This window comes from Siphateles boraxobius, unplaced genomic scaffold (genome assembly GCF_051911475.1).
Source record: "Siphateles boraxobius isolate OS27281-9 unplaced genomic scaffold, OSU_SipBor_1 48, whole genome shotgun sequence".
Classification (NCBI taxonomy): domain Eukaryota; kingdom Metazoa; phylum Chordata; class Actinopteri; order Cypriniformes; family Leuciscidae; genus Siphateles; species Siphateles boraxobius.
In genome coordinates this window covers 7,481,117-7,495,493 of record NW_027509119.1, presented here as the reverse complement: position 1 = coordinate 7,495,493, position 14,377 = coordinate 7,481,117, and the positions used below count along the sequence as shown (strand labels likewise).

Below are 14,377 nucleotides of genomic sequence, written 5' to 3'. Positions count from 1 at the left end.
GAGGAGAGTGGGTTAGGGAGGAACCTAGAAAGCAGAAAAAAGATTGCTACATTTTGCCCAGTGTGATTTTGATTGCAGTAACCAGATGGTTATGAACTGCTCTGGTTCACTGATTATTTCTCAGAGTTTCAGACTCAAAGATGTTAGGTTACGTGGGACTTTGATGGCACTTAGTTAAAGCTGCTGGCTGAGTTGGAATGTGATTAGGTTTTAAATCCACTATAAAACAGCTCCAGATCTCAGAAAACCAATAAAACAGCCATGTAATGATACAATGTTTGCCTAGGTCTCTAACAGGTAATTAGACGTTTTTGGTTAACATGACCTCATTAACTTAACTTATATCATGATGTACAGTATATTAAGTTTGAAGGATGTTACTGTATGTTCATATACGATTTATTTTTTGTTGGGAAAAAAAATTTTCAATGCAGTAATACAATCCAAACTCCCACAGACATGAAGCTATTGTTTGATGTGAGCAAAATAGAATTGGTTGTCTCATGGGGAGACAGGGCACAAACAGGGGATTTAAAAAATATACATGTAGAGAGAGAGACAGCACTAGAGAGTCAGAAGGGGGATATATTGGTGAGATGGGGTATTGAAATGCATGATGAGTGAGGCTGATTGTTCAGTTTGGGAAGTTAATTGAAGGAAGGAGAGGCACACAGTGGCTCGTCTCCCAACCTTTTCCAATCTCAATCAGTGATTACTGTTAAATAGGAGCCTGTTAATGAATCTGTTTTTATTATTATTCTGAGAAAGAGAGAGATAACGGGAGTGTAAGAGCCATGCATGGAGACGCATGTGCACTTAAAAGATAGAGAGGAGGTTGCTGTCATTCACACTTGATTAACTTCAACCTTTGAAGTGCTAGCTAACCCTCGGTGCACCTTTATCACAACAATATTCTTTACTACTTAAAAATGTCTAATTAAATTGACTGAAAAACATGCTGTTTGCCATCTACTTACATTTAAATGTATCTAAAAAATTTTATTAATGACTTTGTTTCAATTAATAATTTGCATAATTATTTAGATTATAATATGGTTGCTGAAAAACACATTAATGAGCACTGTATGTTAAATTAAGAGTGCTGATCATTATCCAGAAATTAACAGTTGTTGTATTACCCAGAATTCCAGACTGAATGACGGCATTTCAACATTGCAAGATGCTTTTCTATTGGAATGAAAAGCACATTTTATGAGGTGGAAGACTCATTTAATTAGGCTCTCTAATAAGCTTTTCAACTGGCCAAGGTAGACCACTCAGCCCATCACACTAATTGGCTGCAGCAGGAGAACTATCGCAGAGCATGACAAGACACCATCAGCGATCAAAGTGCAAATTCCATGGATGGCAAATTAAGTCACTTGTGTGAAAGAGGGGGACTGTAAATGTATTTGTGACCAGTTCAAATAAGATTATTATCTAATCAAAGTATGTTTATAGCACATTTTTCACCTGTACCACTGTCAGTTTATCTTTTTCTTTTATATACTTTTTTTTTACAATAAAGAAATTACTGAATATGATACAATAGTATATGATATGCATAGTAAAAAACACTTCAGTGTCCTTGTCCTTTGTGCTTTTCCTTTACATTAATTTGAGTTGTTCTAGGCTATTGTTTAAGGCATATAATTAACGTGACAACTACTATGTTTTATTTTTCCAGGTGGCAGCATCAGAAGTACTGCCAGCAAGCATGTTCATGCCAGTCCCTGGACCAGAGAAAGATACTCAAACCGCACCTCCATCCATTGCCAACTCAAACTCTGATGACACTAAGAAACAAACAGGTTAGAATGTTGTGCAATTGAGAAAGCACATTTTAAAAACATGTACATATGTATGTATTATCAGAAGTGTAATGTTTGTTATTTTTGATTGCAGAGGTGGCAGATGCTGAGCCAGAAAAAGGAGTTTGTCTGGCTTTAGACACCACTGAAGCTCGCAAGTCTCCTCTTGAGGAACAACAGCCTTCAAGGGACGATTCCACTGGTTTCCTTTGTTGGAAAAAGGGCTGTAACAAAGTCTTTAAATCATCCAATGCCCTTCAGATGCACTTCAATGAGATCCACAATAAAAGGCCCCAACTGCCTGTCTCTGATCGTCATGTCTATAAATATCGCTGCAACCAGTGTAGTTTGGCATTCAAGACAATAGAGAAACTTCAGCTGCATTCCCAATACCATGTAATCAGAGCAGCCACAATGTGTTGTTTATGCCAGCGCAGCTTTAGGACTCTACAGGCGCTTAAGAAGCATCTGGAGACCAGTCACCTGGAGTTGAGTGAAGCTGACATCCAGCAGCTCTATGGAGGTTTACTGATGAATGGAGACCTAATGATTATGGGTGATCCCTCACTTGGAGAGGACCAGGGAGGTATTCTTGATGATGATAAAGAGGGAGACGAAAGTGACCCTGAGGAAAAGCAAAGCCCAACTGGCAGTGACTCTGGATCTTTGCTAGAGGATTCTGGATCTGAACCCAAACGTGCCCTGCCGTTTAGGAAAGGCCCCAACTTTACTATGGAGAAGTTTCTAGATCCATCCCGTCCTTTCAAGTGTACAGTCTGTAAAGAGTCATTTACTCAAAAGAATATCCTTCTTGTACACTACAACTCTGTGTCTCACTTGCACAAAGTCAAAAGGGCCCTACAGGAATCCACCACCGGACAGCCAGAGCCTACAAGCAGCCCTGATAATAAACCCTTCAAATGCAGCACTTGCAATGTAGCATACAGCCAGAGCTCTACACTGGAGATTCACATGCGCTCTGTTCTTCATCAAACCAAGGCCAGGGCAGCAAAGCTTGAAGCAGCTGGCGGCAGTTCTAGTGCTGTTAGCAGTAGTGGCCCAAGCGGAAGCACTTCCAATAGCACTTCAACCCCAAGCCCTATCCCAGCCACTAACTCCCACACAACTACCAGCTGCAGCAACAGCAGCAGCTCCCCAGCAGGAGCTCAAACAACACAGAGCACCATGGGAGGAAATCATCTATCAAGTCATTCTCACAATGTTGAGAATTTGGGTAATTCAGCTTGTCACTCCTCACCTTCAGAGAATCATGAAGTGAAAAAGAAGAAATTTGCAGATATACTCTCCTCAAGGAGTCATCACCAACAGTTTCAGCAACAGCAGCATCAGTTGGCCCAGGCTCAAGCACAGGCACAGGCTCAGCTCCAACAAGAGCTCCAGCAAGCTGCTCTCCTTCAGTCCCATCTTTTTAACCCTCTTCTCCAGCACTTCCCCATGACAACAGATGCTCTTCTCCCTCTTCAGCAACAGCAGCTGCTCTTTCCTTTTTACATTCCTGGGGCAGAATTTCAACTGAATCCAGAAATGAACCTGAGTAGCTCTTCAATGAATTTGAGTGGATCTACTGCTTCACTGTTGGAAGAACAGAAAAACTCTGTCCAACAGGCCCAGCAGAGCTGCTTACAACAACAGCTTATGCACCACCACCTTCAGCAACAGCACCAAGCTCATACCCACTCCCAAGGATCGAGTCAAATGGCTTTACTTCAACAGAGTGCCCTTTCTCACCCCGTAGACAAAAAGCCAAAGCCATCGCCTCACAGTGAGAAAGAAAGAGAGCTGCCAAAAGAAAAAGAAATTAGTGATAAAACAGAGGATCACGTTCCGAAAGATATGTCAGACAAGTCCAAAGAAAAGAAAGATGCTCATCAAGCTGTAGTAAATGTAAACCATGACTCTGGATTTCCTCCTCCAAGGATTGCCTCAGATGCCAGAGGGAATGCCACCAAAGCCCTATTAGAGAATTTTGGATTTGAGTTAGTAATTCAGTACAATGAGAACAAGCAAAAAGCACAAAGAAAGCCAACAGGATCTCTGCCAGGATGCAGTGGGCCAGCTGGTATCACAAGAGTGGTTGACCCTATTGAAGGATTAGAGAAGCTGGAGTGTGAGTCTTGTGGTAAACTCTTTTCCAACATATTGATACTCAAGAGTCACCAGGAGCATATCCACCAGGCTTTCTTTCCATTCAGATTCCTAGAAAGATTTGCCAAAGAGTACAGGGAACAATATGACAAGCTGTACCCATTGAGACCTCAGACACCCGAAGCTGCTCAGCCTCCCCCTCCGCCTCCACCCCCACCTCCACCTCCACCTCCCCAGAGGGTACCAACACCAAATATACCTGTTTCTGCTCCTACTCTGACACCACCAACTGCTCCAACCCCTCAGCCTTCAGTTACAATGGCCCAAATTCAAATGCCAATGGATCTCCCTATATTCTCTCCCCTTATGATGCAGCCTATGTCACTCCAGTCAATGCCTTCTCAGATTCCTTCCCAACTGCCAGCAGTGGAGCCTAGTCTGGCCACTGATCTGGCCCAGCTCTACCAACAGCAGCTTACCCCTGCCATGTTGCAGCAACAGAATAAGAGACCCCGCACCCGTATCACAGATGACCAGCTAAGGGTGCTCCGCCAATATTTCGATATCAACAATTCACCCAATGAGGAACAAATAAAGGAAATGGCGGATAAATCAGGACTTCCACAGAAAGTCATCAAGCACTGGTTCCGTAACACACTCTTCAAAGAGCGACAACGCAACAAAGACTCACCTTATAACTTTAACAACCCTCCAATTACAACTCTTGAAGATACCAAAATTGATTCAAGGCCACCCTCCCCTGAGCCTCAAAAACATGAATCATATGGAAATAAGAGGTCCTCAAGGACAAGGTTCACAGACTACCAGCTGAGGGTACTACAAGATTTCTTTGATGCTAATGCTTATCCTAAAGATGATGAATTTGAGCAGTTATCCAATCTTCTGGGCCTTCCAACTCGAGTCATTGTTGTGTGGTTCCAAAATGCCAGGCAAAAAGCCCGAAAAAATTATGAGAACCAGGGAGATGGGAGTAAAGAAGGTGACCGACGCGAGTTATCCAATGACCGATACATTCGGACAACCAACTTAAACTATCAGTGCAAGAAGTGCAGCCTGGTTTTCCAGCGCATATTTGACCTTATTAAACACCAAAAGAAGCTCTGTTACAAAGACGAGGAGGAAGACGGGCAGTATGACAGCCTAAATGAGGACTCTATGGATCTCTCCCATGAATACTATACTCCATCTGGGTCATCAGGTCAAACACCAATGCCCTCATCCTCAAGCCTCTGCCCTCTTCCTCCTTCATCCTCTGCATTCTCTCACATCTCATCATCTGAAAAGGAGGAGCCTAAACCAGCTAACACATCAAACTCCTTTGATGAAAAATCAAAACACTCTGCAGAAGCATCATTGGGTCAAAGAGAGCAGACCACTTTGAAACAGGAAACCAGTCATCAATCTGAGACACCACAGCAGAGACCGCAAAGAGAGGAAAAGATGCATGCAGTCCCAAAGAATTCAAAGCTTTCTTCACCGTCCCTCTCCCAGCAGCAACAGCATAGTGGTCCTTCCGTTTCGCATACCAGTCAGACCTCCCAGAGTTCCCACATGGCCCTTAACTCTCATTTAGCCTCTGCCTCACAGCAGCAGTTGGCCCAGCAAATGATCCCGTACCAGTGTGAGCAGTGCAAACTTGCCTTCCCTTCATTTGAACACTGGCAGGAACACCAGCAACTTCATTTCCTGAGTGTCCAGAATCAGTTCATTCATCCTCAATTTTTGGATCGCCCAATGGACATGTCCTTCATGTTATTTGATCCTAGCAATCCTCTGCTTGCTAGCCAGCTCCTTGCAGGCGCAATACCCCAGATGTCCAGCAACTCTGCCACCTCCCCATCAACGCCTACATCCACTATGAACTCCCTGAAGAGGAAGTTGGAGGAGAAGGCTGGAACTAGTCCAGGAGAGAGTGATAGCATAAATAGTGGAGAGGAGCCACAACGAGACAAACGCCTCCGAACCACTATTACACCAGAACAACTAGAGATTCTGTACCAGAAATATTTGCTTGATTCCAATCCTACTCGTAAAATGCTGGACCACATTGCTCACGAAGTGGGCCTTAAAAAACGGGTGGTACAGGTATGGTTCCAAAACACAAGAGCTAGAGAAAGAAAAGGGCAGTTTCGGGCAGTTGGGCCAGCTCAAGCCCACCGACGGTGCCCATTTTGTCGAGCCCTATTCAAAGCTAAAACTGCCCTCGAGGCCCATATCCGTTCACGCCACTGGCATGAGGCTAAACGTGCTGGTTACAACCTAGCTCTTTCTGGTTTGCTACCGGAACAAGAAGCCATGCAGCTGAAGATGGATCCTCTGGATATCTCCAGCTATGCTCATCTTGCCCAGTCTAACAATGATGCGCAATGTTCATCGCTGTCGCCTGTGAGCAAAAGCATGGACTTGTCCCCTAGGGGTCTCCTGAGCCCAACATCTATCAAGGTTGAAGGAGTGGAGGACTTTGAAAGCCCAACCATTTCCTCAGTAAACACAAACTTTGATCAGAATAAACTTGATAATGATGATTGTTCCTCTGTAAATACAGCCATCACTGACACTACCACAGGTGATGAGGCAAACATTGACAATGACAGTGCTGATGCAAAGCACAGCCATAACAGTGGAGATTACCTCTCAAAGTCTGGGGGCGCAGTCCCCTCAATTGAGAATGATGAACAGATGTCCTCAGGACTGGTGAGCCCTGCAACAAGCTACTACACAAAAGACTTTGAAAATGAAAATATTATAGACTACAGTGAAACATCTAGTCTGGCTGACCCTTGTTCACCAAGTCCAGGAGCCTCTGGAAGCAGAAGCATTGATAGTGGAGACAGGCCTGGTCAAAAGCGCTTCCGAACACAAATGACTAATCTTCAGCTTAAGCTGCTCAAATCCTGCTTTAATGATTATAGGACTCCAACCATGCTGGAGTGTGAGGTACTTGGAAATGACATTGGACTTCCAAAGAGAGTTGTTCAGGTCTGGTTTCAAAATGCGCGTGCTAAGGAAAAGAAGGCTAAGCTCAGCATGGCTAAGCACTTTGGTATCAACCAGACTTCTTACGAGGGACCTAAAACGGAATGCTCTTTGTGTGGTGTTAAATACAGTGCTCGTCTCTCAGTGCGAGACCACATCTTTTCCCAACAACACATATCCAAAGTAAAGGATACCATTGGAAGCCAGCTTGATAAAGAGAAAGAGTACTTTGATCCAGCAACAGTTCGTCAGCTAATGGCGCAGCAGGAGATGGATCGTATCAAGAAAGCAAATGAGGTCTTGGGACTAGCACAACAACAAGCCATGCAGCAACAAGGGATGTTTGACACAACTGCCTTGCAAGCCTTGAACCTTCAGTCAGGTTACCCAAATCTACAGGGGATCCCCCCTGTTCTCCTGCCAGGTGTTGGTGGTCCCTCCATACCAGGCTTTAACTCATCTAACTCAGGTATGTCATCACATTTACTCTCTAGTATGAGTAAGACTTAATAAAGCTATAAAACTGACTACTAACTCTGAGATTTACAGTATATTGCAGCATTCATTATCATGTTGTGTTTCTCTGTGTCAATTTCTGCAGCTTTAACCCCTCCAAAACCTCCAAACCTCCTGAACATGCCTGGTGCCAGTGTACCTTCACCAAGTCTCCCCACATCTGGTTTACCCAACAAGACCCCTTCCTCCTCTTCATTGGCCTCGCCCAGCCCAGCTCAGGCCAGCACATCTGTTGCCCACTCAAGTTCTACCACCACATCTACATCAAACTCTTTGATGACCCAGCCAGGCCCTCGACATGAAGCTCATAAAGATCGTGATCCTGAGAGGGCCAGGGAGAAAGAGAAACCCAAGGAGAAGGCTGAGAAACCCCCCACACCATCCTCAGCTGGGGTTACTCCCGCTCCCTCCACTTCTGCTGCCAGTGCCAAGAAAGAAAAACCAGACACTGCTGTTCCGGCCACCTCAATGCCAACACCTGGCATGGAGTATGTGGTCGATACTGCCCAACTTCAAGCTCTACAAGCAGCTTTAGCTTCAGATCCAACAGCTCTACTAACAAGTCAGTTCCTGCCCTACTTTATGCCTGGCTTCTCTCCGTATTATGCCCCTCAGATACCAGGTGCCCTTCAAGGTGGATATCTTCAGCCCATGTATGGCATGGAAAGTCTTTTCCCCTACAACCCAGCTTTATCACAGGCCCTGATGGGGCTGTCACCCGGATCTTTGCTTCAGCATTACCAGCAATATCAGCAGAGCCTACAGGAGGCACTTCAGCAGCAGCAGCGGCAGCTTCAGCAGATCCAGCAACCCAAAGCAAGCCAAACTTCACAAAACTCGGTGGACCGTAAGGACTCTGCCAAAGATTCAGTAAAAACAGAGGAACAAAAGAGCACTCCATCTGTTGAATCCTCTACTACTTCCATTCACAACAACCTAGCCACTGAGCAGCATGAAGTGGATGGCAAAGGTGCAGACCTCCATCTTGACAAATATATCATCCCCAAAGTTCAGTATCGGCTGGCGTGCCGCAAGTGTCAAGCTGTCTTCAACAAGGAGGAAGCAGCTATCAGCCACCTCAAGTCAATTTGTTTTTTCGGTCAGTCTGTGGCAAACCTGCAAGAGATGTTGCTTCGGGTCCCCAACAGTGGGAATGCAGCAGAGGGCGGCCTTTATGACTGCCTCGCCTGTGACACCACACTAGAAGGGGACAAAGCGCTCAGTCAACACCTGGATTCAGCCTTGCACAAACACAGAACAATCAAGAGATCCAGAAATGCCAAAGAGCACGCTACTAATTTATTACCTCACTCTTCAGCCTGCTTCCCCAGTCCTAACACCGCATCTACCTCGCAGTCTGCCACTCACTCAAACAACACCCCATCTCCTCCGCCAACAACGTCAGCCACCACACCGTCCTCATCAGCATCTGCATCTTCATGCAGCTCATCCTCCTTCACAGCCACCCCACTCAACACGACAGCTACAGGCAAATCATGGTCCCAGACCCCTTTCTCCAGAGCTTTAGCTGGGAAGCCCAATCCTCCTTCGTCTGCATTGTCTTCTTTTCCTACAGTTTCCTCTCCTTCAACGGTTACCTCAAGTTCATTGAGCACCTCAGGGGTCCAGACCTCGATACCAACAGACGTCTTTACCGACGAGTCTGATTCTGACACGAGTCAGAAGTCAGCAGACAGGCTGGGCAGGCCAGCGGAGGAGCCACAACAGCCTGGCTGTCTCAAAGACAGCAGTAGTTGTAGTAGTAATCTCACTAGTGTAGGATCGGACTCCATCAGATTGTAAAAGCTTTCAGTGATGAACAATATTTAAAAAAAAAAAAAAAAGGAAAAAAAAACAGAAGACAAAAGAAAACAGAAAAGAAAAAATGAAAAAAGCAGCAATGTTTAAAATATGTTTAAAGTATACCAACCAATTTCAGAAAAGATGTGTAAAGACTAACTGCAATTCCAAAGCTTGTAACCAAAAATTTAAATGTTAGTGGATTGTTTTCCCATATCAACATGCTGGTTTTAGTTTATTACAACTCTTAATATATATAGATATATATACATATATGCACATATGCGGTATATATATATATAAATGAATAGAGATCACAGCAGTTAACAGTCGGTTATTGCTAGTGGAATGCTGTATTGCAATGGACGGTCTCAAAATTATTTGAATGGCCCCATAACCCTGTCTACAAAGAACGAGTCAACAAGCTGTCCCTTGTTTGCATAAGTATTTCCGCTTAATAGCACAGTCACATAAAGCCAGTATGTACTGTATGGGAGAATAGTCTTACAGTTTTCTTGCTATCTAAGCATTCAGATACCAATGGCTTGCTAAAGAAAAGAAAAATAATGTAATGTCTATTTTATTCTCAGGTCAACTGCTCACAACCTTTTCTTGTGTTATAAAAAGTCATTATTTTATTAATTTTGTTCCAAACAAATGATAGACATTTCTGTTTTTGTATGTCTTTTATTGGCAGAAAGGATTCAGAAATGATACTAACTCAACAAAAGTTTCTGGGCATTCAATGAGTAGCTGAATTGCTGGTTTTAAACCTTCTTAATTATTACTTTTTGTTTTGTTTGTTTTTTGTTTTTTTAATGGGAAAGTTACTAATCCCATTTTACCCAGACACAAAGAGCATTGCAGACTTGGTGGGGGAAAAAGATTTTTTTTTTTTTTGACGAAAAAAAAAAACTTTCTGTATTTATGATAGATATATACATTTTTGGTGTTCAGTAGATTGTTGCATTGGAAATGAATTTAAACAGTATGGTAGTTTGAAAAATATTTGTGTACATTTAGCTTTTGTATCGTCCAACTTTAAGGCGCTTCATTTGATGTTGTCTTGGTCATTCCAATAGACTAGATTAAGGAGCAGGAAACGATCTCTACTCTATTTCTGTCCAATTCTCAGCTTCTTATTTTTGGTATCCCAGCTGAATCTCTTTGTCACAAAGGGTTTCTCAAATTTGGTTTGTGCAGCATTGACCAAAACCGAAGAGAAATCTGGGGTGTGTTCGAAAATTGTTCAGTTATATTTGTGTTACCTTAGTGCACTTACCACTGTCTGACTTTCTCTCTTTTTGTCGTTATCTGTTCCTCCTTTCTTTCTTCTTTTTGTACCCCCTGCCTTTGTAGATTTGGAGATAACTGCCTCTCCTTTAGCACTACAAAGCAGATACTTGTTCCCATGTAATGTGGCTGCAGTCTGCTATAGGCATTATGATAATTTCAACTTTTTGTTGTCATATATGAAAATGAAAAAATAATAATAATAATAATAATTCTCACGCTTTAAAACAAAAAGAAAATCCAAAGACTTAACACTTTCACCATTGGTGCATAAAGATGAGAAAAGAGGCTTCTTTATACTTGAAAATTTGTTGCTGTTTTTAAGGAAAGAAAACAAAGTTTTAAAATAAAGAAGTACGCATCAGAGTTGCCGTTTTTGCTTCTTTGCGAGCAGACAGGTGGCTTTTTACGTCAAATACTAAGAAAACCAAAAATCAAAAAGGGCCCTTGTCCTTGCATTGTGGAGTAGCACCGTTACAGAGCCATTGCAGTTTGTAAGATAGACGTTATGTTGAAGTTTTTCTGTCACACATGAAATCCATTTTGTTTGCTTTTGTTTTGTTTTTGTAAAAAAAAAAAATGAATATATATATAAGGTCTGGTCTTTGAGGACATATGTTTTGCTGCTAATGTAGATTTGGAAAGGAAGAATACCTAGATGCATGCTCCTTTTGCTTTTTGGCTAAGCTTTAAGAAAAAAAGAAACAAAAAATAAACCATTTCCCTGCCCCTGCAACATCTTTTTTTCCCTTGTTGCAAAAACGGAACTTTGAAGACTGTGAATATATGTTCCAAAGGACATTTTAGCCTTTTTTTTTTTTGAACAGACCAATGTTAAAAGCCAATGATCTATAATGTTTGTAAGAAGTAACAGTGCATTCCAAATACTACACCTGAGTTTTAATTTCTTAAGCAAGGACTGCTTCATTTTTATTCAAATTGAGTATAATTCTATTTTATCCCATTTCTAAGGTGACTGTAAGTTATTGTGTAACTCTGCCATCATGGATTGCTGAAAATCACCTCACTCTGACTATCATGTGTTGAGAGTGAACAGAATCCCTGCAGCCATTAAATGACTTTACTCAATTGAACTAGATCAAGTTATAGTGGTTACCTACCAAAAATTTACATACTGCGACCTGTCTGGTACTTACACATCTAGCTGATCTGGTGTCATCATGCTTCTTGTTTTTATAACTAGCCTCAGAACGAAAGGCTATTTGTTTGGCGAAGTCGGCCTTCCCTCCTGTGAATTCGTTTTCTGCAGGGTTTAAAGCCATTTTCATGCATGAAATGTCTTTTGCAGGTCTGTAATGGGCATTTTCATTCCAAAGCATTGTAGGACTGGGGAAAGTAGGATTGGCTTTTAGGTGTCCCTTGTTTTGCATGGTGACAAGGTAGAATTATGCCGTTGTGTCCAAAGAGGTCCCTCACTCCAAGTCATTGCAATGGAAATGGTTGTGTTTTATCAGAATGGCCCCCATCCTTTCGTAAATGGAATTGCTTTTTATTTTATTTAGCAAAATCAAGTCATTTTAAATTTGCAAAATATGCTTTAGGGGGGCACACATGTATTTGGCTTTAGCAACATATTTCCACACTCGTCCTGGTGTGTAAACGAGCATTACGTCTTGCAGAACAATTTGATTTGGTGTTATTTGGTGTGCATGCTATTGAAATTGGATTAATTTGATCTGCAAGCTGATCCACTCCTTTCAATCCATGTTATCTATAATATTGTTCATAATTATTTTTGAGAAGTCTGCTATTGTATAGTTTATTTTTGAATGCTTTTCATTGTTTTGGTCTCAGATAATATCATATAACTGTATATTTTATTTTCTTTGATTTTTGTTGTTGTCCATTTATAAATTAATGTTACAATGCCAGCTTTAAATTGAAATCTCATCTATTTGTTTTCTATCATTCTCTGGCCACTTTATGGTGTTACAATGTTCCATATTTGTTTGTCTTGACACGGTTGTATCTCTTGCTTCCAAAGTGTTCTCGTTTTTTATAGGCTCTCGTGTGGGGCAGAATTCCTCACAACTGTTTCAGCCAGCATGGACTTTGTATGTGCGAGCGTGAGCGCGTGTGTGTGTGTGTGTGTGTGTGTGTGTGTGTGTATGTGTGTGTTTCATAAGAGCCAGCATCAGTCTGAGTTTTTATACTTTGTATTCTATTTTCTACTTTCTTTTCGCACCAAAACATACTGAACTGCAAAGCTGAATCTTCAGTAAAGGGTTTGAAAAGTCTGATATTCAACACAATAATTGCGTGATGTGGTGAAAGAGGATACCGAAGCACTGAGCAGTTATTATTTTCATTAATTATATGAATGTGGCCAAAGCTTAATGCAGTCGAAAACATGAAAAACTTTAGTTGGTGCCCCTGATGAGTGTATATTTATTGTGGTTAATCCAACACGTGGCTGAGATACATCAACTCTCATTGGGATACTTGATTTTTGTGGACATTTTGCAAAGAGAGAACGAAAACCACAGGTTTTGCTGTAGAGGTCATCCTTTTTGCCCACTGTGAAAATAAACATGTATACAGATATAGATATATTTAAAGAAGACATCAACACTTTTCTTTGAAACGACAAAGAAGGAAATAAAGAGAACCGAACTCTGGGAAACTTGAGAGATGTCATTGAGATGTCTGAGAAGGCTGAGAAAACTGGCCACGGGAGCCAAAGGCGGGGCCGACGCCCCCTGATATCAAGTCATTACTTAACTAACACTATATGCCGACGGGAGTGGACTCTGCAACCAGTGGACATATGTGACACGGAGAGGAATTTATCTCCTTTTTCTCTCTCTGGCTCTGCATCTACTTGGACATTTTCTGCACTTCTGAACGGGATGGACTCAAACACTCGCATATGTTGTCTCCCAGTACACGGTTTTGCTACCTGTTTCATTTCCTCCTGCCCGTTTCAGTGACTGACACATGGTTCCACTCTTGGCGTGGAGTCGACCGGTTCCATCCAACCATAAAGAATGACTTTACTGTTCAAGGGGAGGGGATTTTCCTGGGTGTTATTCCTAAGGAAGCAGATAAACACAAAAAAGCGAAGCAACCAAAATTAATAACCAAACTAACAAGCAACCAAACAAAAAAACATTTGCTCCAGTTTCAACGATGAACTGCTGCTGGAGCTTCCTGTTCCTTTAGTGGCTCCTGGTGCCACAGCATTTTTGATGCTTTTTGTGTTTCCTTTTTTTCTCTTTCGTTCTCCTCAAATTATTCCTCCTCCTCCGAGCCTCACAAGCACGGCTCTGTGGCTCCAGGTAGCCCATCCGAGGGTAGAACTTACAGCCTTGCAATGTACAAAAAGAGCAAGTTAAACCAAAAATGTTGTTCTTGATGTCTTTTCTATACTGTAGTCTTGTTAGCTTTTTGTTACTGTAATTATATGATGAAGATTTCCAAACTGTACCAAATTACATGGAGACTAACAAACATAAACCACATGGAACTTCAGACTTTTAAAGAGAAACTTTTGTCACAAAAACCTTGTTGTCCTAGTTAAGTTGATTGTAGATGGTAATTGAATATACTCCTTTGAAAATATTTCATCAAGTATGTTTCTTGCTCATTGTGATACATTAAAAAGTATGAGCATAAGCCCTCTTGTCTGGGACCGTTTATTGGGTGACACGTTTTTGGCATGATTGAAGTGAGAGAACACAACCAATGGTCACATTTGTTTATTACTTTTAATTAGAATTCACATTTTTTCCATTAAACCACAAATATAACCCATAATAAGCATAGTTCATCTGATCACTGGCGTGAGCTTGATTTTGAAAACATAATTAACCCTAATTGCAATTAATCTAATG

At 41.9% G+C, this 14,377-nt stretch overlaps 1 protein-coding gene across 6 annotated transcripts in view; it reads left to right on the top strand.

Annotated features, from left to right (window-relative positions):
* The window catches only part of zfhx3b (zinc finger homeobox 3b), a 240,994-nt gene extending 226,835 nt beyond the window's left edge, over nucleotides 1-14,159 (top strand). For all 6 annotated transcript variants that reach the window (XM_077201829.1, XM_077201832.1, XM_077201831.1 and 3 more), the window contains 3 exons: nucleotides 1,688-1,811; nucleotides 1,906-7,383; nucleotides 7,516-14,159. In XM_077201829.1, coding sequence (XP_077057944.1) covers nucleotides 1,688-1,811; nucleotides 1,906-7,383; nucleotides 7,516-9,233 — 7,320 coding nt within the window. In that variant the 3' untranslated portion in view covers nucleotides 9,234-14,159. The remainder of the gene's footprint in view (nucleotides 1-1,687; nucleotides 1,812-1,905; nucleotides 7,384-7,515) is intronic.
* The last annotated feature ends 218 nt before the right edge of the window (nucleotides 14,160-14,377 follow it).